This window comes from Phytophthora cinnamomi, assembly GCF_018691715.1.
Source record: "Phytophthora cinnamomi strain GKB4 chromosome Unknown Contig53, whole genome shotgun sequence".
NCBI lineage: Eukaryota > Oomycota > Peronosporomycetes > Peronosporales > Peronosporaceae > Phytophthora > Phytophthora cinnamomi.
In genome coordinates, this window is record NW_027150986.1 from 3534518 (window position 1) to 3559460 (window position 24943).

A 24943-nucleotide genomic window follows, 5' to 3' on the forward strand; every position below is an offset into this window, starting at 1 on the left:
TCACTCCTCGCCTGCTTCCGCTTCAGGCACGTCTTCCTCACTGGCGCGCGCTGCTGCAGCGACGACGTGTGCACCCTGGCCGCCCCCACCTTCCCCTCCCCCCCTCTCCCCTCACGTGTTGTATCCCCCTTCAGCGCGCGCACCACAGCGTCCAGCACCTTCTCCTCAATGAACTCGTGAGCCACCGAGCTGCCAGCCAGGACCATCACCAGCACCGCGAGTGCCAGTCGCAGCGCGTCCTGCTCTGGCCCTAGTCCGTCGTAACCTGCAGTCTCCAGCCCAGAGCGCAGCAGCTGCTGCAGTTTGGCCCTGATCCTGCGCCTCTGGCTGGACAACTCCACGGCCTGCAGGACCGCCGCGTCCTGCAGCAGCTGCAGCAGCTCCAGCACGCTGCGAGCCTGCGCCAGGCGGCCGCGCTGCGTCCTGGCGGGCGGCAGCAGCCCGTCCAGCAGGTACGACACGTCGTCCAGCCTCGCCGCCAGCCGCCCGTCCTCCTGCAGCAGCACGGCGCTCTGCAGCACAGTCGTCGGGTCGCTGTCTGCGCCTGAGATGTGGTCCACACGCGCGTGCTGGCGCCCGTAGAGCGCGAACTTGCGGTGCATGGCGTCTCGGTCCACGGCTTCCAGGCGCGATAGCAGGCTGACGGGGCCTGGCGGGGGGACGAGGTTAGTATCAGTGGAAGCGTCTGCATCTGGACAACACGGACGTGGCGGTGGAGGGCGTGGGCGGCCCCTAGAAGCCGCGGGAGAGCGCGGCGAAGAAGGCGCCATGGCGCCGAGGAAGGCCTGTCGGAAAATGCAGACAGCGAGGATGAATTGTGTAGAGTCACAAGAGATTGGGTAAATATACGGAAAAGTTGTGTAAATTTACAAAAAGACAACTTCAACTTCAAGGTACGTGTATCGGATCAATGTTGCACTTTGGTGACTTAGTAGATTTCTAGCTGCGCCTCCGGGTCAACGGCGTAGACCGATTTGTACTTGTCGAACAGCTTCTGGAGAGCTTGCACGTACTGCGCGTGGTACTTCTGGACGTCCTCCTTGGTCGGGTGCTCGATGCGCGGCAGCACCAACGCCTCTCCGATGACCGTGATGAGGTCCACGTCGGTGCAGGGCAGGAAGAAGCAGTGCGGGAGGCCGAAGAAGATCACGCCGGGTATCTTGAACTCGTTCAGCTTGAGGCGAAGCTCCAGCAGATACGGGAACGTGTAGTACGCGTACTCCTCGCCGAACGTGTACGCCGGGTGCACCTTGTATCCGTGCTGGAGTGCCAGCTTGATGAACCCGAAGCGCTTCTTGATGAACACTCGGTGCTTGCCACGCTCGTACAGCGTGGCCTCCTCAAAGCCCCCGGGGATTAAGCACACGTTCTGGCCGGTTGCCATGAAGCGGTGGAAGGTGGACCTGGCGACGCAGCTGAAGTCCATCCAGTTGAGCAGGTCGCGCATGACGGGGAACCAAAAGAGATTTTCGGCCACGAGCCAGCGACAATGTGCGTGCAGGAAGCTCATGTGGTGGGCGCCGTTGAAAGCGAACCCGCTCGAGAGGACGCCGTGTGGGTGGAAGGCAAACAGCGCGCGGTCGTCGGGCTTCACCGCCGGTGACAAGTCGTTCTCCTCGATCATCTTGCTAGCGATCTCCTTGTTGCATTTGCTGTCGTCACCACTGTCAGTGCCATCCTTCGTCTGTTTTGCCTTCTCGCGCTCGTCGAAGACCGCGACATTGAGTCGGAAGTACGGGTAATGCAGGAACGAGTAGCGCAGGAAGTGCCTCATGAACGGCCACTGGTGCAGTGAGGGTTTCGTCGCGTAGTGGTAGCTCTCGTGTAGTACGATGAACCCCAGGTAGACTTGTGCGGCGAGAGGCATGGGAGGAGCGTCAGCTGTTGTCACCCTCCTCCAGATCCACAACGCAAGACACAGGAGCGAGAAGACCCACATCGCTGCAAAAAACAAGAGACCGACGACCCAAAGGCCGTAGAGAAGCGTGAGGTGGAGGCGCCGCAGGAAGCGCCCGCGCAGCGTTCGCAGCTCCGGTCGATCGTCAAAGTTGGGCCAGGCCGGAGTGCGGCCGCAAGCAGCGTTCTTGAGCCTTTGGACTGCGGGCATCCCGACGTTTTCACGAGTGCAGGACTCGACCTTTCGGGACGGTCGAGGAGAGTGCGATCCTTTTCGGTGGGGCTAGAGCAGCAAGTCAAGACAACAATGCTCTCAGTAATTCATCCAACAGGGAAGAACTTTACGCTTAGATGCAGGTAAAAGCTAGCGCGGGATGCTCGTGGCTGTCAGGCATCGGCATCGCTCGAGGGGCATCTACATGTAGCGAAAGCGCCGGCAATAGGAACCGCATTTGTCGCATTGAGAGCGATGGAGCACTCGCCACTAGCAATCGAGTCGCAGATCGTTGAGCGTGGTCGCTGCTTGTCTTTTGCATCTTCAAAGGTCGCTGACACTGCCAGAGCCTGACAAGCGGGCAAAGCAAATCGGCCTCGAGCGGACTGGAATGCTGAAGACTCAACACCTTTGTTTGCATGTCAATAAATACCATAATTTATTCTCTGCCACTTCACTTGCTAGCACATGCCGCGGCGCGCGGCGTAATAGTTGGGATACCTAGCTATTTGTTCAGGCGGGCGGGGCCACGGAGACCGACATCCGGCGGCCGCCCAGGCCGCGCAGAACGGGGTGGCGCGCCACCTCCTCGGCGCTGAGGCGACGCGACGGCAGCACCTGCAGCATGGTGGCCAGGAGGCTGATCGTGGGCTTGGAGAGCTGCTGGTCGAGCCCCCAGAGCTCCAGGATCTTGCCCACGCCGTACTTGTTCAGCACGCGGAGGGTCGGCGCGCGGCTGTCTTCGTCGGCGAAGAGGGGCGACCCCGTGAGCAGGATGAACAGCAGCACTCCAAGAGACCAGACGTCGGCGCCCTTGGGGTCGTACACGGCGCCCTGGGTCACCTCCGGTGCCATGTAGTAGAACTTGCCCACGAGATCACTCGAGAACTGCGAGGCAGCTGCGCTCAAGCCGAAGTCGCAGATCTTCACCTGCCCGTCCTTCAACAGCACGTTCTCCAACGACAAGTCACGGTGAGCCACACCGATAGTGTGGAGGAAGCTCATCCCCTTGGCGATCTGGGCGAAGAGCGGCAGAGCTTCAGCCTCGGGGAGTTTCCGGCCGGGCTTGGCAGTGACGTAGTCGTAGAGGTCTCCGCCGGCGCAGAACTCCATGGCGACGAAGACGCTGTCTCCGCACGTGAAGAAGCCCTCTCTTTCATACTCTACAACGTGCTCGCGCCCGGGGGCGCGGGCGATTAGCGGGTCTTCTAGCAGCTGGATCACGGCGCGCTCGCTGAGCGGGTTCTCCTTGACGGCGTCGGGGCTGCTGCTGTCTTCTTCCTGCAGGAGCGGGATGCTCAGGCGCTTGAGCACCACGAGCTTCTTGAGCTCCTCGTCCTGGTACAGGGCGGTCTCCCCGTACAGGGTGCTGCGGAGCTTCTTGCAGTGCGTGTAGCGGGCCAGCACGTCTGCAGAGGCGGTGGAAGAGGAGGAAGAAGAGGAGGAGGGCGCGAGGCTCTCGACGGCAAGCGGGGCGTGGATCATGATGGGGTCGGTAATTGGGGGAGGCGGCTGGCGCGTGTGGGCTGGCTGCGGGGCAGTCTCCTCCGGGCAGAGCGTCACGAACTGAGGAGCGCTCTCCTAATAACAGCGAGCGCAACACGGACTCGGGCGGTTGGGCTCAAATTTGGAAATGGAGCAGAGGCCGTTGGGACTCCTCTTCACGACCGAGCGACTTGGAGAGGGGGGCAGAAAAGGAGCAGAAACTGGCAGAGGCTGCGCAGTGTAGGTACCGACGGTACGAACCCTGCGGACGATGCTATGCGTACTTTGAGGAGATATATACCGGGTATTAGTTGATGAAGGTTTGAGGTTATAGTGAAATTGAGCACGTCTGCGGAGAATATAGAGATGGATAGGTGCGAAATGCGATTGTGAAGGTCGTGTGCGAGCCCATCGCTCCGTCACATAAAAGGCATACCCACTCGGTTGGGCTCTACGCGCTTCAACATGTCGGTCAAAAACCAACAACTTTTTCACTCGCGCCCAGTATGGGGAAAAGGTTGTTAAAATGCCATTGAATTTGCTGGCGCTGGGTTTGGAGCTCTTGTCTTTGTGAGCTGGCTCGGAGCTTCAACGTCGCCCCAATGTTGCTCTCGCAGGCAGTGCCGGCCACTCCAATAATTCACTGTCGAAACGGAGCTTGTGCTGCGACAGCAGACCGTTGCGAGCGTTGAGCGTTGAGCAGGGCCTGGGGCCAGCCCCGCTCGGCTCGTAAAAACGCTGCGGGGCGGTTCTGTATGGGCGGCTTGCATTGCCTGCGCGGTTGCACACGCCCATTATAGGGCGAGACTAGCAAAATGTGCACTGGTCCGCGCCAGCCGGCCGAGCGCGCCGTCCAAAGTTCAAGCCCCAATCGTGGCGCCGACATCTTAGACATTGCGTTGCGGTAAACCGCGGGTATAAAACGAGCCTCGGCATCGGCGTGCGTCAGACGCGCCTGGCCAATCGGAGCGCGCCGACGCACTGTGTCCGAGCCGAACTGCCCGGCAGCCAGGCGAGCGTGCCGCGCCTCGCGTCGACGACAGCATGACGCCCCGCCACCAGTCACCGCCGTCTCGATGGCGATGGCCCTGGGCATGGGGCAAGGCAGACAGCGTGCCGTGCGCAGCACGCCAGCAGCAGCGCCAGCCCCCAAGCTCGTCGCCCGTTGCGCCCGTCGAGCGCTGACAGAACTTATATAGACGGCGTCCCACAGCGCTTACAAAAGCCGAGTGAACCCACCTGCAAGATCGCATACCCCGCCCTTTCGCTTGCAACTGAAGTTGAAGTCGCCAGAGCAGAGTTCAGCTGCGATCATGAAGCGCCGCCGCAGCAGCAAGGCGACGCTGGACCAGGTCGGCCTGCAAGTGCTTTGGGCCACAGCACGAAGGCAGTGCTAGGAGCAGCTCCAGGCTATTATTGCTGTGGCCACCACGACCGACAGTGGACGTTACAGCCCAAGCAGCGCACGAACTCGTCTTTGGCGCCGCGCACTATATGGGCTTGCGTCGACAGCGATTCTCGCGCTAAAGTTCCGGCGCCATGGACATGTACGTTGACGTTGAAGGCGAGGGACGCTGCGTGGTCCACATAGGATTGAAGTGCAAGGCACGCCAGCCGGTCGATGAGAGCACCGGAACGGAACGACCTGGTCAAGTCTTTCTTGCCCGACAAGCTGCGCTCTATCACGACAAGGGACGCGAGTTGCACGGCGCTAGTTGCATCGCCCCCAGGTTTCCGATGCCTCATCCATTCTTCGAGAACTGCTGCTGCGTTGTATGGATTTTGCCAATATCTACAGAGCACACTCGTATCTCCTTCGCGTGATTATCCTGCCGCCGATTTCCAGCTGCCTTGCATGAATATCCTGCCGCCGATTTTCAACTGCGGACTTTGCGTTCAGTATTTGCATTTGTTGTGGTCGACTCACCAGGTCTCTTTTTCCTAAGCTTTGCGAACACTATGAGAGCATCGCTGTAAACACCCGTCGAACGCTTGCCGTGGACCGAGCAACCGGCAAGCACTAGGCAAGCCAATGATGATCGTGTGTAGCTTTGTCATAGTACACGATGTCCTGAAGTCGGTCAGGGGTAAACTAGTTGTAGTAGCTACTAGCTCTGAGTGGGAAATACTCCTAACTTAAAGAGTTGTTGGGCGGATCGCCATGATCTGCGTATACGTCAATGACGGCTTAGGTGCCAACACCAAGTCGGATGTAGCTCGGTACCTCACCGTGATATCAGCGTTGGCATGCGCGTCGTCGTCAACCCAATGAAGACTCCGAGCAACATCGGTTGTGGTGGTGCCGAGGGCGCATTCACCCAGGAGCTGCTGGTGCGCGACGCCAAGCTCGGCGCTTCCGTGTTGCCCATTCCCGACGAAATCCCGTACGAGGTTGCAGCTTTGTGTGAACCGCGCCAACGTCAAGGCTGGGGACAAGGTAGTCATCTTCGGTTGCGGCCCCATCGGTCTGGGCATGCTGCTGTGGCTGGTGGACCGCGGTGTGACCGATGTGGTTGCACTCGACCTGGCGGAGGAACGACTTGAACGGGCCCGAGCACTCGGTGTGCGCGCAGCATTTGATCCCACCAAAGTCAACCTTCGCGAGGAGCTCGCCAACCTGCACGGTGAGGTGCCGAGTTACAACCGACTTGGTGTTGGCACCGATGCCTTCATTGACGCAGCTGGAGCACCCAACATCCTCTCGGACGTCGTCGGGATGGCCAAATATCACTCGCGTATGGTGATCACCGCAGCCTACAGGAAGCCGCTCCAGTTCCCCGTCGGTAACATGTTGACGAGCGAAATGACCATCACAACTGCTGTGGGGTACCCGACAGAGATGTCGGAAGTGATGGCAACCATGCCCCGCCTCAAGACCGAGATCACGTCGCTGATCAGCCACCGTCTAGCGTTCTAGGACATCTTGGACGGTCTCAAGATTGCAGGCACACCATCATCTGCGAAGGTCATCCTGGAGTTCGACAGAGCAAAATACACAAGAAGATTTTGTGGGTCTCCAAAACAATCAGATCCCTGTGTCATCCTTCTTGTCATGCCGAAATATTCTTGCATTGAATCGACAGCTTGGGCAACTATCTAGTAGATTTCCAGCTTGGCTTCCGGATCAACTGCATACACTCCCTTGTATCGATCAAAAAGTTGCTGCAGCGCCTTCACGTACTGTTCATGATACCTTTTGACGTCACCTTTGCTCGGATGCTCGATACGCGGCAGGACGATAGGCTTACCTACGACAGTAATGAGATCCACGTCCGTCCGCGGCAAATAGAAGCACTCGGGACGACCGAAAAAGAGCACCCCAGGCATTCTGAACTCGTTCAGCTTTAATCGGAGATTCAACAGGTACGGGAACGTGTGGTAGGCGTACTCTTCACCAAAAGTATAGATCGGGTGCACCTTATACCCGTGCTGCAATGCGAGTTTGATGAACCCAAAACGTTGTTTGATGTACACGCGGTGCTTACCTCGCTCATAGAGCGTGGCTTCTTCGAAGCCGCCGGGCATCAAGCACACGTTCTGTCCTGTCCGCAGCACCCTCTTGAAAGCCGGCTTGGCCGCACTCGTGAAGTCCATCCAATTGACCAGCTCGCGCATGACCGGGAAGTAGAACAAGCTTTCCGCCACAAGCCAGCGACAGTCTGCTCGCTGGAAACCCATGTGGTGCACGCCTCCGAATGACCAGCCGCACGAGAGCACGCCGTGCGGGTGGAAGGCGAACAGCGCGTGGTCGTTCGGCTGCACAAAAGGCGAGACGTCATTCTCCTCCACAGCCTTGCAAGCAGCATCAGCATCACTTATAGCAGAATCCATCTGCCCCATGTCTGTACCCGTTCGCAGCTTCCGCTTCTCTTCTTCTCGCTCCTCAAACACCGTCACGTTCAGGCGGAAGTACGGGTAGTGCGTGAACACGTGGCGCATGAGTCTCCTCATCAGCGGCCACTGGTGGCGAGTCGGCCTCGTGGCGTAGTGGTAGCTCTCGTACACCGCCATGAAGCTCAGGTACAGCTGCACGTAGCGCGGCACGGGGGTCCCGCCCTGCGTCACAACCCATCGAATGACACTGAGCAGTGCCCCCGCCCAGAGCGCCGCGAAGCCCGCGATGCCGAGCACCCACACGCCGCAGATGAACCACAGCAGCAGCACGCGCAGCACACACCCGCGCAGCGTGCGCAGCTCGGGCCTCGCGTCGTTGTCGCCCCACGCCGTCGTCCGCCCCGCCGCCGAGTGCCGCAGCAGCTTCTCCATCTTTTCTGATAATTTTATTAATACAGTACATACATGTACCGACGCCAAAGGTCGCGCACTTAGCGCCATCCTCCTTTTCTGATTCGCCGATCATTTTACCCAATCCGCGCTCGTTCATGTACCGAAAAGACGGTACACAGGAATCCAGAACGCCATCTCGGGCTCATTTTCAAAAGATGGATGCGCGCTCGACGACGCAGCTGGGCGCGCTGGTGACGGGCCGCCGCTACCTGCTGCTGACCGTGGCCGCCACGGGCATCGCTGCGGCGGGGGCGGCTCAGAGGCTGCGCGATCTGCCGCCCTCGGACTCGCTGGCGTCGGCGGCGCTGCTCTTCGCGACGGAGCTCATGAGTTCGCGCATCAGCGCGGTGGTGCGTTGTGCACCGTGTTTTGGCACTAAAAATGACCATCACTCTGACCCCCAAAATCTGATTCCGCTGTAATCAGATCGTGTTGCACTGCTTCCTTGTAGCCATGTACCACGTCTTCCTGCTGCTGGCGCGCGCGGCGCTGGGCGCGCTGCGGCCGCTGGAGCTGCAGCAGACCAAGGAGACGCTCATCCCGTTCGTGCTGCTGCGCTGCCAGCTGCTGGTGAGCACCATGGAGCCCGCGGCGCACGGCCAGCGCGCCGAGCTGGCCCTGCTGGTCGTGTGGCTCGCGGCGCTGGCCGTGCTGCGCGCGCTGCTGGCGCTAACCCAGGCGCGGTTCCAGCACCTGCTGACGAGGCCCATGACGCAGCTGCGGGACCTGCAGCTGCTGGGCGCCGTGCTGGGCGCCGTCATCGCGCTGAATCTGGGGCTGGCGGCCACGTGCTCGCGCCTCGGCCTCTTCTCGGACAGGATCGTGCACGTGCCGTGGTTCGAGGCGTCGCTGATGCTGCTGAAGACGCTGGAGCTGGGCGTGCAGGTGGGCTTCCACAGCCTGGACGTGAGTGGCGCCAGCTACTCCGAGCAGGACGAGGAGGCGGGCGCCGGGTACTCGGAGAACAGCGAGTTCCACCTGCTGCTGCTGCAGACGGTGCTCTGCGGGTGCTACTTGGTGCAGCTCGTGCTCTACTACCTCTATGTTATCAGCGTGGACCAGTTCCGCGTGAGTCTGTTTGACCTGATCTTGATTCTCAACGTGAAGAACGCCACGGTGCGGCTGCTGGAGAAGGTCAAGCACGTGAAGCTGTACCACCAAGTGGTGTTGGATCTGGACCACCTCTTTCCTGACGCTACGCCCGACGAGCTCGCTAGTGTGGCAGACGATGTGTGCGCGATTTGCTTGAAGTCCATGTCCACGCAGGCCAAGAAGCTGCGCTGTGGCCACCTTTTCCACCGGCTCTGTCTTCGCCAGTGCTTACAGAAAGCATCCGTGAGTGACGCGCTCGCAGGTTTGGACCCGCTGACACGTATGGCGAATGGATTGGGGATGGAGGGTCCTCTACCTCCGGGAGTGGCTGCTGCAGCCAGTGGTGGCTCGGCAGGTTCGACTTCGATGCGCTGTCCGATATGCCGAAAGCAAGTGTGCGGTGGGAAGTGTGAAGATATGTCAGTACAGCCGGAGGAACCCCGTCCTCGTCAACCCGAAGCAGAAGCGGACAATCGCCAAGGCGGAGCTGAGCTTGCAATTGTAAACAACGTGCTCGATGCGCCGCAGGCTCAAACAGCGACAGATGCAGGTGCAAATGCTGCAGCTCCGGAGGAGGTTCTTCGCTTTAGCAGTACGTTTCTGTTGTCATTGTTGTGTTTGGGTGTGTATGGCTAATATCTTGCTGTATTTGGTGTTCTAGCGGCTTTTCTATCGCGATGGATACCATTCCCAAACTTCTCATTCGAAATTGTGCGTCATCGTGCTAGTGCGCGCAACTTCGAGGTAACGCAAGAAATGCTGCAGCAGATTTGGGAGGTCTTCCCGCAATACACGCTGGAGGAGATCCATGCGGACCTTACTCGCACCCAGTCCGTGGAGCGCACCATGGAGCGAATTCTGAATGGACGGTTGGACGAACAGCGAGTCGCTATGGAGCTGCGCAATGCTGACCAAACAGACATAGCTGCAAACGGAGTATTGGGCGATGCTGTGATTGATTTGGGAGAGGACTTCCGTTGGAGCGTTTCGACATTGGCCTCGGCACTCTGGGGATCTAATCGACCAACGCAGACCCCGGCTACAGCGCCAGCAGCAGAAGTAGCTTCTGAAATACCTCGTCGAGAGGCTGATACTGATGAAGACAGCCGGACAAACACCCCAGCCACCGAGGATGGTAACACCCAAGAGCGTCACGATGTGGAGACGGAGCCGCTTTTGCACCGGTTAGGACGATGGCGCGGTCAACGCCCTACGTAACAGTTCTGTGATATCGACATGCGTGCACTATTCACTGGTTTGGTTTGCTATGATCAATGGCTATGTTTTATTATTTCCATGATTGGAACGTAGCAATGGTGTTGACAACGATGCGGCCAAGCTGGAGATATGGTGCAAGTAGGCGAGTTTGTATGTGCCTTTGTAGATCGGCGAGGGCAATCTATTGCATTCGGGAACCAACTGTTGCATTGCTCAGTCGAACTCCAGGATGACCTTCGCAGATGATGGTGTGCCTGCAATCTTGAGACCGTCCAAGATGTCCTGGAACGCTAGACGGTGGCTGATCAGCGACGTGATCTCGGTCTTGAGGCGGGGCATGGCTGCCATCACTTCCGGCATCTCTGTCGGGTACCCCACAGCAGTTGTGATGGTCATTTCGCTCGTCAACATGTTACCGACGGGGAACTGGAGCGGCTTCCTGTAGGCTGCGGTGATCACCATACGCGAGTGATATTTGGCCATCCCGACGACGTCCGAGAGGATGTTGGGTGCTCCAGCTGCGTCGATGAAGGCATCGGTGCCAACACCAAGTCGGTTGTAACTCGGCACCTCACCGTGCAGGTTGGCGAGCTCCTCGCGAAGGTTGACTTTGGTGGGATCAAATGCTGCGCGCACACCGAGTGCTCGGGCCCGTTCAAGTCGTTCCTCCGCCAGGTCGAGTGCAACCACATCGGTCACACCGCGGTCCACCAGCCACAGCAGCATGCCCAGACCGATGGGACCGCAACCGAAGATGACTACCTTGTCCCCAGCCTTGACGTTGGCGCGGTTCACGCCATGCATAGCGACGGCCAGCGGTTCACACAAAGCTGCAACCTCGTACGGGATTTCGTCGGGAATGGGCAACACGGAAGCGCCGAGCTTGGCGTCGCGCACCAACAGCTCCTGGGTGAATGCGCCCTCGGCCCCCCCAGAACCGATGTTGCTCGGAGTCTCCATTGGGTTGACGACGACGCGCATGCCAACACTGATGTCCTCGACTTCGTCGCCGACCTCCATGACGATGCCGGCCGCTTCGTGGCCGATCGCCGTGACATGTCCGGGCGGAATTCCGCCAATCCGAATGTACAGGAGGTCGGAGCCGCAGATCCCCGCCACTTTGAGCTTGATGACGATGTCGCGAGGGCCCGTGGCAGGGCGTTCGTAGGCCTCGAGACGCACGTCTCCTTCGCCGTGGACCTTGACAACTTGAGCCATCGTGAATGGAAGTGGAGTTTGGCTTGGCGTCCTCGAACTGTAGATCGGGAAGAGAGAGAGCAGGAACGCTTCGACTTGCTGCCCACGAGGATAAATTGGGAATGAAGAGGGAAATCTCTCACCTCTGGCTAACCGCCATGGCATTGTCCTACATCTACTTTCAGAGGAGCCTCTCTACAGTCGCAGAAAGGCTTGCCAGGGTTTATCCTCTTCTCAAGGCTAGCGGTGCTTACACGGTACTCACTGCTGTTGTTTGTCATTCCCAGTGATGCGGATCCAGGAAGAGCAGGATTACTGGCGAAATGATGAATAGCACGTCGCGCAATCAGCATGTGGAGTTTCGTCTCAAGGCCCTGATTACTTACAGAGGTGTTGGCGCTCTGTGGTCGCCACGGATCTACCGTCACGTACTCGAGCTGCTCCAAGACGCCTTTCCACTCGGACCGCGGAGCGAACATCATCAACCAGCTCAGTTCTCCTGTGCATGACCTCAAAGTCACCAAGTTCACCATGCCTCGAGTATGATACAGGCGTCGCTCAGTCTGGTCGCTGACCTTGTCGGTTGTCGCTTCCGTTTCGAGCCCCACCCGCCCCGCCATTTAGGGGTCATTTAGGGGTCGACGCCCGAAGCGACGGAACCGATCCGACGAGCCCCCCAGCCTGAGGTTCCTGCCATGGCCAGCAAGAGCGAGAGCGTTCGCGTGTGCGTACGTATCCGCCCTCTCAGCACCAAAGAGGTTCAAGATGGGCGCACGTACATCGTGCACGCCAGCCCAGCACAGGGCGAGATCTCGCTGTCCAACCCGGAAGCAGACGACCGAGAGCCGCCCAAGAAGTTCACGTTCGATGCCGCCATCCCGCCCGAAAGCTCGCAGCAGGATGTGTACGCGCAGGCAGCAACGGATATCGTCGAGTCGGTCGTGAACGGCTTCAACGGCACCATCTTCGCGTACGGCCAGACGGGCGCCGGCAAGTCGCACACCATGGAGGGGTACTCGGAGCCGCCCGAGGCCAAGGGGATCATCCCGAACTCCTTTTCGCACATCTTCGACCGCATCGCAGCCGAGGCTGACAACAAGCAGTTCATGGTGTACGCGTCGTACCTCGAGATCTACAACGAAGAGATCCGCGACCTTCTTGCACCTGACCCTAAGAACCGCCTCGAGCTCAAGGAGACCGTGGATGCAGGTGTCTTCGTGAAAGACCTGACGTCTCGCCAAGTTGCAGCCGCTGCCGAAATTGATGCTGTCATGCAACAGGGCAAGAAGAACCGAAGCGTTGGCGCCACGCTCATGAACCAGACGTCCTCTCGGTCGCACTCCATGTTCACCATCACTGTCGAAGCCTGCTCGACTGCGCAAACCGAGGCGAATGCCAAGCCGCACATTTGCGTGGGCAAGCTTAACCTCGTCGATCTGGCTGGTAGTGAGCGGCAGTCGAAGACGGGTGCCACTGGAGATCGCATGAAAGAAGCTACTAAAATCAACTTGAGTCTTTCGGCGTTGGGCAACGTCATCTCTGCACTAGTCGATGGCAAGTCACAGCATATCCCGTACCGTGACTCGAAGCTCACCCGGTTGCTGCAGGACTCACTTGGCGGCAATGCGAAGACCGTCATGATTGCCAATTGTGGGCCTGCCGACTACAATTACAATGAAACATTGTCCACACTGCGTTACGCTAACCGCGCCAAGAACATCAAGAACAAGCCTAAAATTAATGAGGACCCCAAGGATGCCAAGATTCGCGAGTATCAGGAGAAGATTAAGGAGCTGCGTGAAGCACTTGCCGCTCAGGAGAAGAATGGACCCGTAATGTCTGGTGCTGAAGGCAAAGCCTTCTCAAAAGATGGCAGTGGAAGTAACGCGGCCCCAGGCCCACAGATCGTAGAGCGCATCGTCGAGAAAACGGTAGTGAAGCGTGAAGGCGTGAGTGAGGAAGTTCTACGGAAGCTGGAGGAAGATGCCCGACGCGAGAAGCGTGAGCTAAAACAAAAAGCTCAAGAAGAGATGAAAGCGTTGCTTGCTGCGCAGTCTCGAACGGAAGAGGAGAGGGACCAGCTTGAACGTGAGTTGCAGTCTCAAGCGCAACAAAAGGAAGCAATGGCGAAGCAGAAAGACGAAATGGTTAACCAGCTGCAAGCGCTTGAACACAAGCTCATTTCGGGAGGGCGCGTGTTAGATAAAGCAGCCAAGCAGGAACGTCAGCTTCGCGAGGCTCAAGCACGAATCGAGGCTCAAAAACGGCAAGAAATGCAGCTCGCTCAAGAGCTGGCTGAGAAAGAGGATTCCAATATGCTCCTCGAGGAGCAGCATACCACCCTGCAAGAGGCGGTTGACGACAAGACTCGGAAGCTCAAGAAACTTTGGGCCAAGCACAAGGCTGCTACTACTGAAATCGAGGATCTGAAGGCTGAGTTCCAAGCTGAGAAAGAAGACATGCTGGACACGGTGCGTGAGCTCACTCGGCAGCTCAAGCTCAAGCATTTGCTGCTAAGTCACTTCGTGCCTCTGGATGAGGCACAAAGTCTTGAGAAACGAGCTCGATACGACGCCGATCAAGATGCCTGGCAGGTTAGCCGACTTGAGACCAAGCCTTCGTCACTGCGTCCCAGGCGCCCGATATCACGCCGGGGTGCTCGCCGTATTGAAAGCGAATACGCCAGACGCAATCGTCTGATCGATCCGCTCAATATGCGTTGGCGCAGTGATAACGTTGTGCAACTTGACTTGGAGATGCCGGAACGGCGTACTCGCGACTTCGAGGCGACTAATGGTATGGGTAACGCTCTCAGCATGAACTACTGGCTCGAGCGTGTCGGTGTTGCAACAGAGGAGGACGTGGAAATCACGTTTGCCAATGAGGTGGAGGTGACACCAAGTTCACTGGCGTCTTCGAGCAGCAAGGATAAATCTCAATCGGCATCAAACGGAGGAAGCAAAGAAAGCAAGGAGGGAACTAAAAAATCATCGAGCAGTTCAAGTGGCGCAGATGAGAAGAGCAGGAAGAGTGCAAGCAAGAGACCCCCGACAGCAAGGTAAGTGAGTTTGATGCATTTATCAATGGACACTTCGTTTACCTTATGTTGACTGTATGTGCCTACAGCCGCCGTCGCCGCGAGCAGTTGGACGAGTAAGCAAACTCAAACAGTCAATGCGATGAAAGCAAATGTGCAGCAAATAAATACATTTCTTTTCTTACTCGTCTCTAGTCCAATACAACAGGCATACCACCTCAATACTGCTCAGACAAGCATAACGGTATCCAGAAGGCACTTTTTGCGAAGGTACTAGAGCCGCACTCAAGGCTCAAAACGATATTTCTTCTGGTGTTCGTAAATCGTCGTCCTTCATAGTTGCTGCCTCGTCAATAGCCACAACGACCGCCACGACGTCTTCGACTACGCATTCAACCTCTCCGTCCACCCCTTCAGAAGCTGAACCAAGTTCCACCAAGTTCTGCTCATCGAGGCCCATCATATCCGCGTAAGCACCAACAACTTTCTCCTCCAATAGCTCCATCGGAGCAGAACATTCAACAAAATCAACCAAAATCACCGACGAAGCCTGCTCCTCGGGCACGTCCGCGTCGGCTTCCGTAACGGACCCCGAAGACTTGGGCGCGCTGCTCTCATCTCCCACGAAGGTCGCCACCGCCATTTCAACCGCGACCATCACGCCAGTCACCAGGTTCTCGACGGCAGCTTCCACGTCGGTGTCCACCGCCGGCACACCTTCGACTGCGGCGGCCGCTTCTTCGGTTGCTTTTTCGGTTCCAGACACCGCCACAGCGGGGTCGTCCTCAACCGTCTCGCACTGCACCGGGACAGCCACCAACGAAGGCTGCTCCACGGACTCCACCGCCGGCGCACTCGACACCGCAGACAGCACGGCCGCCATCACCGCGTCCACTTCTGCGTCCACCGCCGGCTCGACCGAGCTCGTGGCGGCACTCTCGGTTGGCACCGCGGCTTCGGGCGCTGCCTCAGCCTGCACGTCGGCCGCAGCCGCACTCACCGCTTCCACGACCGCTTCCACGACGGCGACGGTCTCCACCGCCTCGACGGCCATGGACTCGGCCTCCACCGACGCAGCTTCCGGCTCCACGGACTCCACGGGCTCCACCGCCGGCGCACTCGACACCGCAGACAGCACGGCCGCCATCACCGCGTCCACTTCTGCGTCCACCGCCGGCTCGACCGAGCTCGTGGCGGCACTCTCGGTTGGCACCGCGGCTTCGGGCGCTGCCTCAGCCTGCACGTCGGCCGCAGCCGCACTCACCGCTTCCACGACCGCTTCCACGACGGCGACGGTCTCCACCGCCTCGACGGCCATGGACTCGGCCTCCACCGACGCAGCTTCCGGCTCCACGGACTCCACGGGCTCCACCGCCGGCGCACTCGACACCGCAGACAGCACGGCCGCCATCACCGCGTCCACTTCTGCGTCCACCGCCGGCTCGACCGAGCTCGTGGCGGCACTCGGTTGGCACCGCGGCTTCGGGCGCTGCCTCAGCCTGCACGTCGGCCGCAGCCGCACTCACCGCTTCCACGACCGCTTCCACGACGGCGACGGTCTCCACCGCCTCGACGGCCATGGACTCGGCCTCCACCGACGCAGCTTCCGGCTCCACGGACTCCACGGGCTCCACCGCCGGCGCACTCGACACCGCAGACAGCACGGCCGCCATCACCGCGTCCACTTCTGCGTCCACCGCCGGCTCGACCGAGCTCGTGGCGGCACTCGGTTGGCACCGCGGCTTCGGGCGCTGCCTCAGCCTGCACGTCGGCCGCAGCCGCACTCACCGCTTCCACGACCGCTTCCACGACGGCGACGGTCTCCACCGCCTCGACGGCCATGGACTCGGCCTCCACCGACGCAGCTTCCGGCTCCACGGACTCCACGGGCTCCACCGCCGGCGCACTCGACACCGCAGACAGCACGGCCGCCATCACCGCGTCCACTTCTGCGTCCACCGCCGGCTCGACCGAGCTCGTGGCGGCACTCTCGGTTGGCACCGCGGCTTCGGGCGCTGCCTCAGCCTGCACGTCGGCCGCAGCCGCACTCACCGCTTCCACGACCGCTTCCACGACGGCGACGGTCTCCACCGCCTCGACGGCCATGGACTCGGCCTCCACCGACGCAGCTTCCGGCTCCACGGACTCCACGGGCTCCACCGCCGGCGCACTCGACACCGCAGACAGCACGGCCGCCATCACCGCGTCCACTTCTGCGTCCACCGCCGGCTCGACCGAGCTCGTGGCGGCACTCTCGGTTGGCACCGCGGCTTCGGGCGCTGCCTCAGCCTGCACGTCGGCCGCAGCCGCACTCACCGCTTCCACGACCGCTTCCACGACGGCGACGGTCTCCACCGCCTCGACGGCCATGGACTCGGCCTCCACCGACGCAGCTTCCGGCTCCACGGACTCCACGGGCTCCACCGCCGGCGCACTCGACACCGCAGACAGCACGGCCGCCATCACCGCGTCCACTTCTGCGTCCACCGCCGGCTCGACCGAGCTCGTGGCGGCACTCTCGGTTGGCACCGCGGCTTCGGGCGCTGCCTCAGCCTGCACGTCGGCCGCAGCCGCACTCACCGCTTCCACGACCGCTTCCACGACGGCGACGGTCTCCACCGCCTCGACGGCCATGGACTCGGCCTCCACCGACGCAGCTTCCGGCTCCACGGACTCCACGGGCTCCACCGCCGGCGCACTCGACACCGCAGACAGCACGGCCGCCATCACCGCGTCCACTTCTGCGTCCACCGCCGGCTCGACCGAGCTCGTGGCGGCACTCTCGGTTGGCACCGCGGCTTCGGCGCTGCCTCAGCCTGCACGTCGGCCGCAGCCGCACTCACCGCTTCCACGACCGCTTCCACGACGGCGACGGTCTCCACCGCCTCGACGGCCATGGACTCGGCCTCCACCGACGCAGCTTCCGGCTCCACGGACTCCACGGGCTCCACCGCCGGCGCACTCGACACCGCAGACAGCACGGCCGCCATCACCGCGTCCACTTCTGCGTCCACCGCCGGCTCGACCGAGCTCGTGGCGGCACTCTCGGTTGGCACCGCGGCTTCGGGCGCTGCCTCAGCCTGCACGTCGGCCGCAGCCGCACTCACCGCTTCCACGACCGCTTCCACGACGGCGACGGTCTCCACCGCCTCGACGGCCATGGACTCGGCCTCCACCGACGCAGCTTCCGGCTCCACGGACTCCACGGGCTCCACCGCCGGCGCACTCGACACCGCAGACAGCACGGCCGCCATCACCGCGTCCACTTCTGCGTCCACCGCCGGCTCGACCGAGCTCGTGGCGGCACTCTCGGTTGGCACCGCGGCTTCGGGCGCTGCCTCAGCCTGCACGTCGGCCGCAGCCGCACTCACCGCTTCCACGACCGCTTCCACGACGGCGACGGTCTCCACCGCCTCGACGGCCATGGACTCGGCCTCCACCGACGCAGCTTCCGGCTCCACGGACTCCACGGGCTCCACCGCCGGCGCACTCGACACCGCAGACAGCACGGCCGCCATCACCGCGTCCACTTCTGCGTCCACCGCCGGCTCGACCGAGCTCGTGGCGGCACTCGGTTGGCACCGCGGCTTCGGGCGCTGCCTCAGCCTGCACGTCGGCCGCAGCCGCACTCACCGCTTCCACGACCGCTTCCACGACGGCGACGGTCTCCACCGCCTCGACGGCCATGGACTCGGCCTCCACCGACGCAGCTTCCGGCTCCACGGACTCCACGGGCTCCACCGCCGGCGCACTCGACACCGCAGACAGCACGGCCGCCATCACCGCGTCCACTTCTGCGTCCACCGCCGGCTCGACCGAGCTCGTGGCGGCACTCTCGGTTGGCACCGCGGCTTCGGGCGCTGCCTCAGCCTGCACGTCGGCCGCAGCCGCACTCACCGCTTCCACGACCGCTTCCACGACGGCGACGGTCTCCACCGCCTCGACGGCCATGGACTCGGCCTCCACCGACGCAGCTTCCGGCTCCACGGACTCCACGGGCTCCACCGCCGGCGCACTCGACACCGCAGACAGCACGGCCGCCATCACCGCGTCCACTTCTGCGTCCACCGCCGGCTCGACCGAGCTCGTGGCGGCACTCTCGGTTGGCACCGCGGCTTCGGGCGCTGCCTCAGCCTGCACGTCGGCCGCAGCCGCACTCACCGCTTCCACGACCGCTTCCACGACGGCGACGGTCTCCACCGCCTCGACGGCCATGGACTCGGCCTCCACCGACGCAGCTTCCGGCTCCACGGACTCCACGGGCTCCACCGCCGGCGCACTCGACACCGCAGACAGCACGGCCGCCATCACCGCGTCCACTTCTGCGTCCACCGCCGGCTCGACCGAGCTCGTGGCGGCACTCGGTTGGCACCGCGGCTTCGGGCGCTGCCTCAGCCTGCACGTCGGCCGCAGCCGCACTCACCGCTTCCACGACCGCTTCCACGACGGCGACGGTCTCCACCGCCTCGACGGCCATGGACTCGGCCTCCACCGACGCAGCTTCCGGCTCCACGGACTCCACGGGCTCCACCGCCGGCGCACTCGACACCGCAGACAGCACGGCCGCCATCACCGCGTCCACTTCTGCGTCCACCGCCGGCTCGACCGAGCTCGTGGCGGCACTCTCGGTTGGCACCGCGGCTTCGGGCGCTGCCTCAGCCTGCACGTCGGCCGCAGCCGCACTCACCGCTTCCACGACCGCTTCCACGACGGCGACGGTCTCCACCGCCTCGACGGCCATGGACTCGGCCTCCACCGACGCAGCTTCCGGCTCCACGGACTCCACGGGCTCCACCGCCGGCGCACTCGACACCGCAGACAGCACGGCCGCCATCACCGCGTCCACTTCTGCGTCCACCGCCGGCTCGACCGAGCTCGTGGCGGCACTCTCGGTTGGCACCGCGGCTTCGGGCGCTGCCTCAGCCTGCACGTCGGCCGCAGCCGCACTCACCGCTTCCACGACCGCTTCCACGACGGCGACGGTCTCCACCGCCTCGACGGCCATGGACTCGGCCTCCACCGACGCAGCTTCCGGCTCCACGGACTCCACGGGCTCCACCGCCGGCGCACTCGACACCGCAGACAGCACGGCCGCCATCACCGCGTCCACTTCTGCGTCCACCGCCGGCTCGACCGAGCTCGTGGCGGCACTCGGTTGGCACCGCGGCTTCGGGCGCTGCCTCAGCCTGCACGTCGGCCGCAGCCGCACTCACCGCTTCCACGACCGCTTCCACGACGGCGACGGTCTCCACCGCCTCGACGGCCATGGACTCGGCCTCCACCGACGCAGCTTCCGGCTCCACGGACTCCACGGGCTCCACCGCCGGCGCACTCGACACCGCAGACAGCACGGCCGCCATCACCGCGTCCACTTCTGCGTCCACCGCCGGCTCGACCGAGCTCGTGGCGGCACTCTCGGTTGGCACCGCGGCTTCGGGCGCTGCCTCAGCCTGCACGTCGGCCGCAGCCGCACTCACCGCTTCCACGACCGCTTCCACGACGGCGACGGTCTCCACCGCCTCGACGGCCATGGACTCGGCCTCCACCGACGCAGCTTCCGGCTCCACGGACTCCACGGGCTCCACCGCCGGCGCACTCGACACCGCAGACAGCACGGCCGCCATCACCGCGTCCACTTCTGCGTCCACCGCCGGCTCGACCGAGCTCGTGGCGGCACTCGGTTGGCACCGCGGCTTCGGGCGCTGCCTCAGCCTGCACGTCGGCCGCAGCCGCACTCACCGCTTCCACGACCGCTTCCACGACGGCGACGGTCTCCACCGCCTCGACGGCCATGGACTCGGCCTCCACCGACGCAGCTTCCGGCTCCACGGACTCCACGGGCTCCACCGCCGGCGCACTCGACACCGCAGACAGCACGGCCGCCATCACCGCGTCCACTTCTGCGTCCACCGCCGGCTCGACCGAGCTCGTGGCGGCACTCTCGGTTGGCACCGCGGCTTCGGGCGCTGCCTCAGCCTGCACGTCGGCCGCAGCCGCACTCACCGCTTCCACGACCGCTTCCACGACGGCGACGGTCTCCACCGCCTCGACGGCCATGGACTCGGCCTCCACCGACGCAGCTTCCGGCTCCACGGACTCCACGGGCTCCACCGCCGGCGCACTCGACACCGCAGACAGCACGGCCGCCATCACCGCGTCCACTTCTGCGTCCACCGCCGGCTCGACCGAGCTCGTGGCGGCACTCGGTTGGCACCGCGGCTTCGGGCGCTGCCTCAGCCTGCACGTCGGCCGCAGCCGCACTCACCGCTTCCACGACCGCTTCCACGACGGCGACGGTCTCCACCGCCTCGACGGCCATGGACTCGGCCTCCACCGACGCAGCTTCCGGCTCCACGGACTCCACGGGCTCCACCGCCGGCGCACTCGACACCGCAGACAGCACGGCCGCCATCACCGCGTCCACTTCTGCGTCCACCGCCGGCTCGACCGAGCTCGTGGCGGCACTCGGTTGGCACCGCGGCTTCGGGCGCTGCCTCAGCCTGCACGTCGGCCGCAGCCGCACTCACCGCTTCCACGACCGCTTCCACCGCTTCCACGACGGCGACGGTCTCCACCGCCTCGACGGCCATGGACTCGGCCTCCACCGACGCAGCTTCCGGCTCCACGGACTCCACGGGCTCCACCGCCGGCGCACTCGACACCGCAGACAGCACGGCCGCCATCACCGCGTCCACTTCTGCGTCCACCGCCGGCTCGACCGAGCTCGTGGCGGCACTCTCGGTTGGCACCGCGGCTTCGGGCGCTGCCTCAGCCTGCACGTCGGCCGCAGCCGCACTCACCGCTTCCACGACCGCTTCCACGACGGCGACGGTCTCCACCGCCTCGACGGCCATGGACTCGGCCTCCACCGACGCAGCTTCCGGCTCCACGGACTCCACGGGCTCCACCGCCGGCGCACTCGACACCGCAGACAGCACGGCCGCCATCACCGCGTCCACTTCTGCGTCCACCGCCGGCTCGACCGAGCTCGTGGCGGCACTCTCGGTTGGCACCGCGGCTTCGGGCGCTGCCTCAGCCTGCACGTCGGCCGCAGCCGCACTCACCGCTTCCACGACCGCTTCCACGACGGCGACGGTCTCCACCGCCTCGACGGCCATGGACTCGGCCTCCACCGACGCAGCTTCCGGCTCCACGGACTCCACGGGCTCCACCGCCGGCGCACTCGACACCGCAGACAGCACGGCCGCCATCACCGCGTCCACTTCTGCGTCCACCGCCGGCTCGACCGAGCTCGTGGCGGCACTCTCGGTTGGCACCGCGGCTTCGGGCGCTGCCTCAGCCTGCACGTCGGCCGCAGCCGCACTCACCGCTTCCACGACCGCTTCCACGACGGCGACGGTCTCCACCGCCTCGACGGCCATGGACTCGGCCTCCACCGACGCAGCTTCCGGCTCCACGGACTCCACGGGCTCCACCGCCGGCGCACTCACCGCGTCCACTTACCGCCGTTCGTGGCTAATGTTATTCTTGCGTGCAAAAAATTTGGTTGAATGACTTGGTTTGAGGTTTGAATTTGTTCCGTCGGCGGTCCATTAGTATCCTCTTGTAAAATACGTTTGGGGTTTTTGCTCTTGTGGTGGGATTGAATCTGGTATCTGACGTCGTTAGTGCAATCTTCAATCGCCCCGTTGATAGCAATATCAACGAATTTTGTGATAGTTGAGCTCATCATCGCCCCTAATATCGCGCGATCGGACTCACTCTTCCGCAGCGGGAAAGTATTTCCATGTTGGCTAATGTTTGAAGAATCCATTGCGACCTCAATCGTTGTCTCAAGAGCGTGCATGCTATCGTCGACAGTTTCAGATTGGGTTTGCTCAATATCTTTATCCAAAGTGCTTATCAGCTGAGTAGGAGCCAATTCTACCTCCTTAGAGACATCGTCATTCACGCCCGTTGACATAGAGGTATCATCAACGGAATTCGACTCATCACTACCGGTAGCATGTTCGTCGGCTTGTGCAGCGTCGGGTGGTGGTTCAAGCAAAGCTATTGCCACGATGTAGTCGAGAGCACCTTCCACAGCAGCATTCATTGCACGGAGTTCCAAGTCGGCTACAACCACAGACACCACAATATTATCCAGAATACCTTCGATAACGTTTGTGCTTGCGTTTGACACTTGCTTCCGCGCGTGCATACCACGTAACGTGCGATTAATCATAGCAGCAGCTGCGAGAATTCGGTTAAACTTCTGCTTGCACAAGTGCCTTCGTATTTGAGCTTGAATTTCCGTCGCGGCGTTGTGCATTCGAGTCCGTGCAGCTCTTGCTAGGAACCCACGCACAACAGACTGGAGTATTACCATGCGGATTTTCCAGATTGCATATTTCGTGCGTTCGTTTCGGGCCCGCCACGCAGCTTGAATTTGAACAATTGAAGCGAGAGTCTCCTTTCTACGTGTCCGGGCAAGTGCACCACGCCAAACTGCTTGCATGCGCCGAATTTTATGAAGTGTCTGCTCGTATTGCGCTTTCTGCTGATGCATCCGATATGTGCACTGCATCATTGTTGCTGCTTCCTCCTTTCGCTTTACTGCTCGATGCCGTAAGAGAGCACTTCGCCAGGATTTCTGCAATAATCACAGAAGCAAAAAACAATCTTAGCTTGGTCCAAAACCCTCGCACCAACGCTACACTTATACCTGTATCCGCATTGCAGCTCTTCGTCGAATACCAAACGTCCTTGCTTCTTCGAGAACACGTTCCTTGTGAGGGTTGTATTTTGCACCCAAAGAGTGGCCATAGATTTTGTCTGGCACGGCCCAAAGATGTGAGGTGCGTGTGGCTCCAGGCGGTAGTGTCTGTCCTGATAGACCGGATGGTACTTCGGGAGTTGTTGTTGGCCGTTTGACAACTCTTGCACGAGGAGAGATAACTGAGGCCGAATTTGGACTCGTCGGTCGTCGAGATGCTGGCGGCACTGGAGTAATATCTTCCGTCTCGGGACGATGTGGTTCGCGAACTGATAGTCGTCTGGTTCGAGGGCTGGTTACATCTCCTGGTACTTCGTGTGCTGTCTTCTGTGAACTTGGTGGCAACGGTCTTTTGCTAGCATTATCCAATGGCGGTGGAGAGGTAGGACGAACGGGAGCGTTCGGTCGAGTAGCACTGGGTGGTGGAGTTGCCATGGGTGTAGCCACGCTCCGGTTGTTGTGGAACAAGAAGTTTTCTCGCATCACCTTGTAGGTTTCGAGGATACGCACTACAACCGGGTGCGTCTGGGGAAGATAGTGAACGCCCACCTCCATGGCACCTGCAAGTGCATCACGAGTTTGGTCGGGCATGTTCAGGTTCGCCCACTCAATGGCCAGGTTGTGGAGGGTTGCAGCCTTGAGCGTATGAAAGACTTCTGCTGCTTGGGCACTCTCATTTGATGAACTTCCACCGTGACTCGGGCGTTGCGCTTCAGCCACCGTAAGGCACGCCGTGTACATGAATCCAGCTTTCGCAGGTTCTTGCAGTAATCCATGCAAGCATGCTTGTAAAAAGTACGCAATCGGAAAACGGTCGACGAGTGCGAGCTTATCGTTGATTCGCACCGCTTTCTCGGCAGCCTGGAGCGCTGCCTGATACTTCTTCTGCTTCTTGTAGTAATTTGCCATGTTCTGGTAAACCGCAGCCCGCTGAATGTGCTTTTTGCAATATTGGAGTCCATCTCGAGCTGTCAATTCCTCCGCCTTCTTCAGCAACTGCAAAACAAAACAAACCCCAGCCGTTAAACGATATGTTCGCAAGTAATTCGCTCGTGACGCAGACGTACCAAAAATGCCGTGTTATCGCCTCCTGCCGCAGTCTTGCGCGCCCCACACATACAGAGTGCAACGAGTTGCACGCAGCGAATTTCATAGTCAATACGTAGCCACTTGATTTCGTCTATCATAACGCCGGGTGCTTCTTCGCGCTTTTGTATGCAGCGGTGCTGTAAAATCAGAATACCAACCCCAGTCAGGCGGTGGCCAACAGCAGAGATAACGGGATATCCAACGTACGAGCATCTTAGCAGCCTGTTCGTAGGTGTGCATCGCATCCATAAAGCGGTCGCTGCGTTCAAGTTGCACTGAGAGGTTGTCCGCGCGCTTAATCTTCTCCATGACGTTGTGGCCGAACATCGATGCCTGAACCCCCAGCAGACAATAAGTCAGGCGTGACGACCATCCCTTGACTTCGTCCATACTTACATTTATTTGGGCATATTGCATGCTGTCTAGCGGCGGTGGGCGCACAATCTGCTGGTCTCCTACAGAAACAACAGCCAAGTGAGTGAATCAATGACGACCTTCAAAGCTTCCCCTCAGCTGCAGTTCAACATGAGAAGTACCTTCATCGGGTGCGAGCCAAATACACCGCAACTTCTTCTTGTCCCTCAGGTCAAGCGACCGCATCGTGTCCAATCCACCGCGCGGAGGGGCTACTGGACTGGTAAACAAATACTTGGGGGCTGGGGTGGCTGGAGGGCCTTGCGCAGGCCCCCATGCTACGCCTTTCGAATGGTGG

General features: G+C 61.2%; 10 protein-coding genes across 10 annotated transcripts; 3 read left to right on the forward strand and 7 right to left on the reverse strand.

The window, feature by feature from the left end:
- On the reverse strand, positions 1–770 carry IUM83_01023 (uncharacterized protein; the record flags this gene model as incomplete). Its single annotated transcript, XM_067924851.1, has 3 exons — positions 1–75; positions 144–649; positions 707–770. 3 exons carry the CDS (start codon positions 768–770, stop codon positions 1–3), a joined length of 645 nt encoding a protein of 214 aa, XP_067789048.1.
- A 158-nt stretch (positions 771–928) lies between these two features.
- Positions 929–2107, reverse strand: IUM83_01024 (Diacylglycerol O-acyltransferase 2; the record flags this gene model as incomplete). The annotated part of the gene is made up of 1 exon (XM_067924852.1): positions 929–2107. One exon carries the CDS (start codon positions 2105–2107, stop codon positions 929–931), a length of 1179 nt encoding a protein of 392 aa, XP_067789291.1.
- A 516-nt stretch (positions 2108–2623) lies between these two features.
- Positions 2624–3595, reverse strand: IUM83_01025 (CAMK/CAMKL protein kinase; the record flags this gene model as incomplete). Its single annotated transcript, XM_067924853.1, has 1 exon — positions 2624–3595. One exon carries the CDS (start codon positions 3593–3595, stop codon positions 2624–2626), a length of 972 nt encoding a protein of 323 aa, XP_067789241.1.
- A 2247-nt stretch (positions 3596–5842) lies between these two features.
- IUM83_01026 (zinc-binding dehydrogenase) lies at positions 5843–6512 on the forward strand (the record flags this gene model as incomplete). Its single annotated transcript, XM_067924854.1, has 2 exons — positions 5843–5926; positions 5994–6512. 2 exons carry the CDS (start codon positions 5843–5845, stop codon positions 6510–6512), a joined length of 603 nt encoding a protein of 200 aa, XP_067789049.1.
- A 179-nt stretch (positions 6513–6691) lies between these two features.
- Positions 6692–7861, reverse strand: IUM83_01027 (Diacylglycerol O-acyltransferase 2; the record flags this gene model as incomplete). The annotated part of the gene is made up of 1 exon (XM_067924855.1): positions 6692–7861. One exon carries the CDS (start codon positions 7859–7861, stop codon positions 6692–6694), a length of 1170 nt encoding a protein of 389 aa, XP_067789279.1.
- A 176-nt stretch (positions 7862–8037) lies between these two features.
- On the forward strand, positions 8038–10192 carry IUM83_01028 (zinc finger protein; the record flags this gene model as incomplete). Its single annotated transcript, XM_067924856.1, has 3 exons — positions 8038–8232; positions 8309–9566; positions 9636–10192. 3 exons carry the CDS (start codon positions 8038–8040, stop codon positions 10190–10192), a joined length of 2010 nt encoding a protein of 669 aa, XP_067789051.1.
- A 213-nt stretch (positions 10193–10405) lies between these two features.
- On the reverse strand, positions 10406–11410 carry IUM83_01029 (zinc-binding dehydrogenase; the record flags this gene model as incomplete). Its single annotated transcript, XM_067924857.1, has 1 exon — positions 10406–11410. The coding sequence occupies one exon, from the start codon at positions 11408–11410 to the stop codon at positions 10406–10408; it is 1005 nt and encodes a 334-aa protein (XP_067789050.1).
- A 674-nt stretch (positions 11411–12084) lies between these two features.
- On the forward strand, positions 12085–13943 carry IUM83_01030 (kinesin-like protein; the record flags this gene model as incomplete). The annotated part of the gene is made up of 2 exons (XM_067924858.1): positions 12085–13860; positions 13938–13943. 2 exons carry the CDS (start codon positions 12085–12087, stop codon positions 13941–13943), a joined length of 1782 nt encoding a protein of 593 aa, XP_067788912.1.
- Positions 13944–14718: 775 nt separating this feature from the next.
- Positions 14719–15309, reverse strand: IUM83_01031 (uncharacterized protein; the record flags this gene model as incomplete). The annotated part of the gene is made up of 1 exon (XM_067924859.1): positions 14719–15309. The coding sequence occupies one exon, from the start codon at positions 15307–15309 to the stop codon at positions 14719–14721; it is 591 nt and encodes a 196-aa protein (XP_067788545.1).
- A 7670-nt stretch (positions 15310–22979) lies between these two features.
- On the reverse strand, positions 22980–24831 carry IUM83_01032 (Tetratricopeptide repeat-containing domain; the record flags this gene model as incomplete). The annotated part of the gene is made up of 7 exons (XM_067924860.1): positions 22980–23019; positions 23092–23201; positions 23989–24138; positions 24210–24368; positions 24439–24564; positions 24628–24686; positions 24768–24831. 7 exons carry the CDS (start codon positions 24829–24831, stop codon positions 22980–22982), a joined length of 708 nt encoding a protein of 235 aa, XP_067788559.1.
- Positions 24832–24943: the final 112 nt, after the last annotated feature.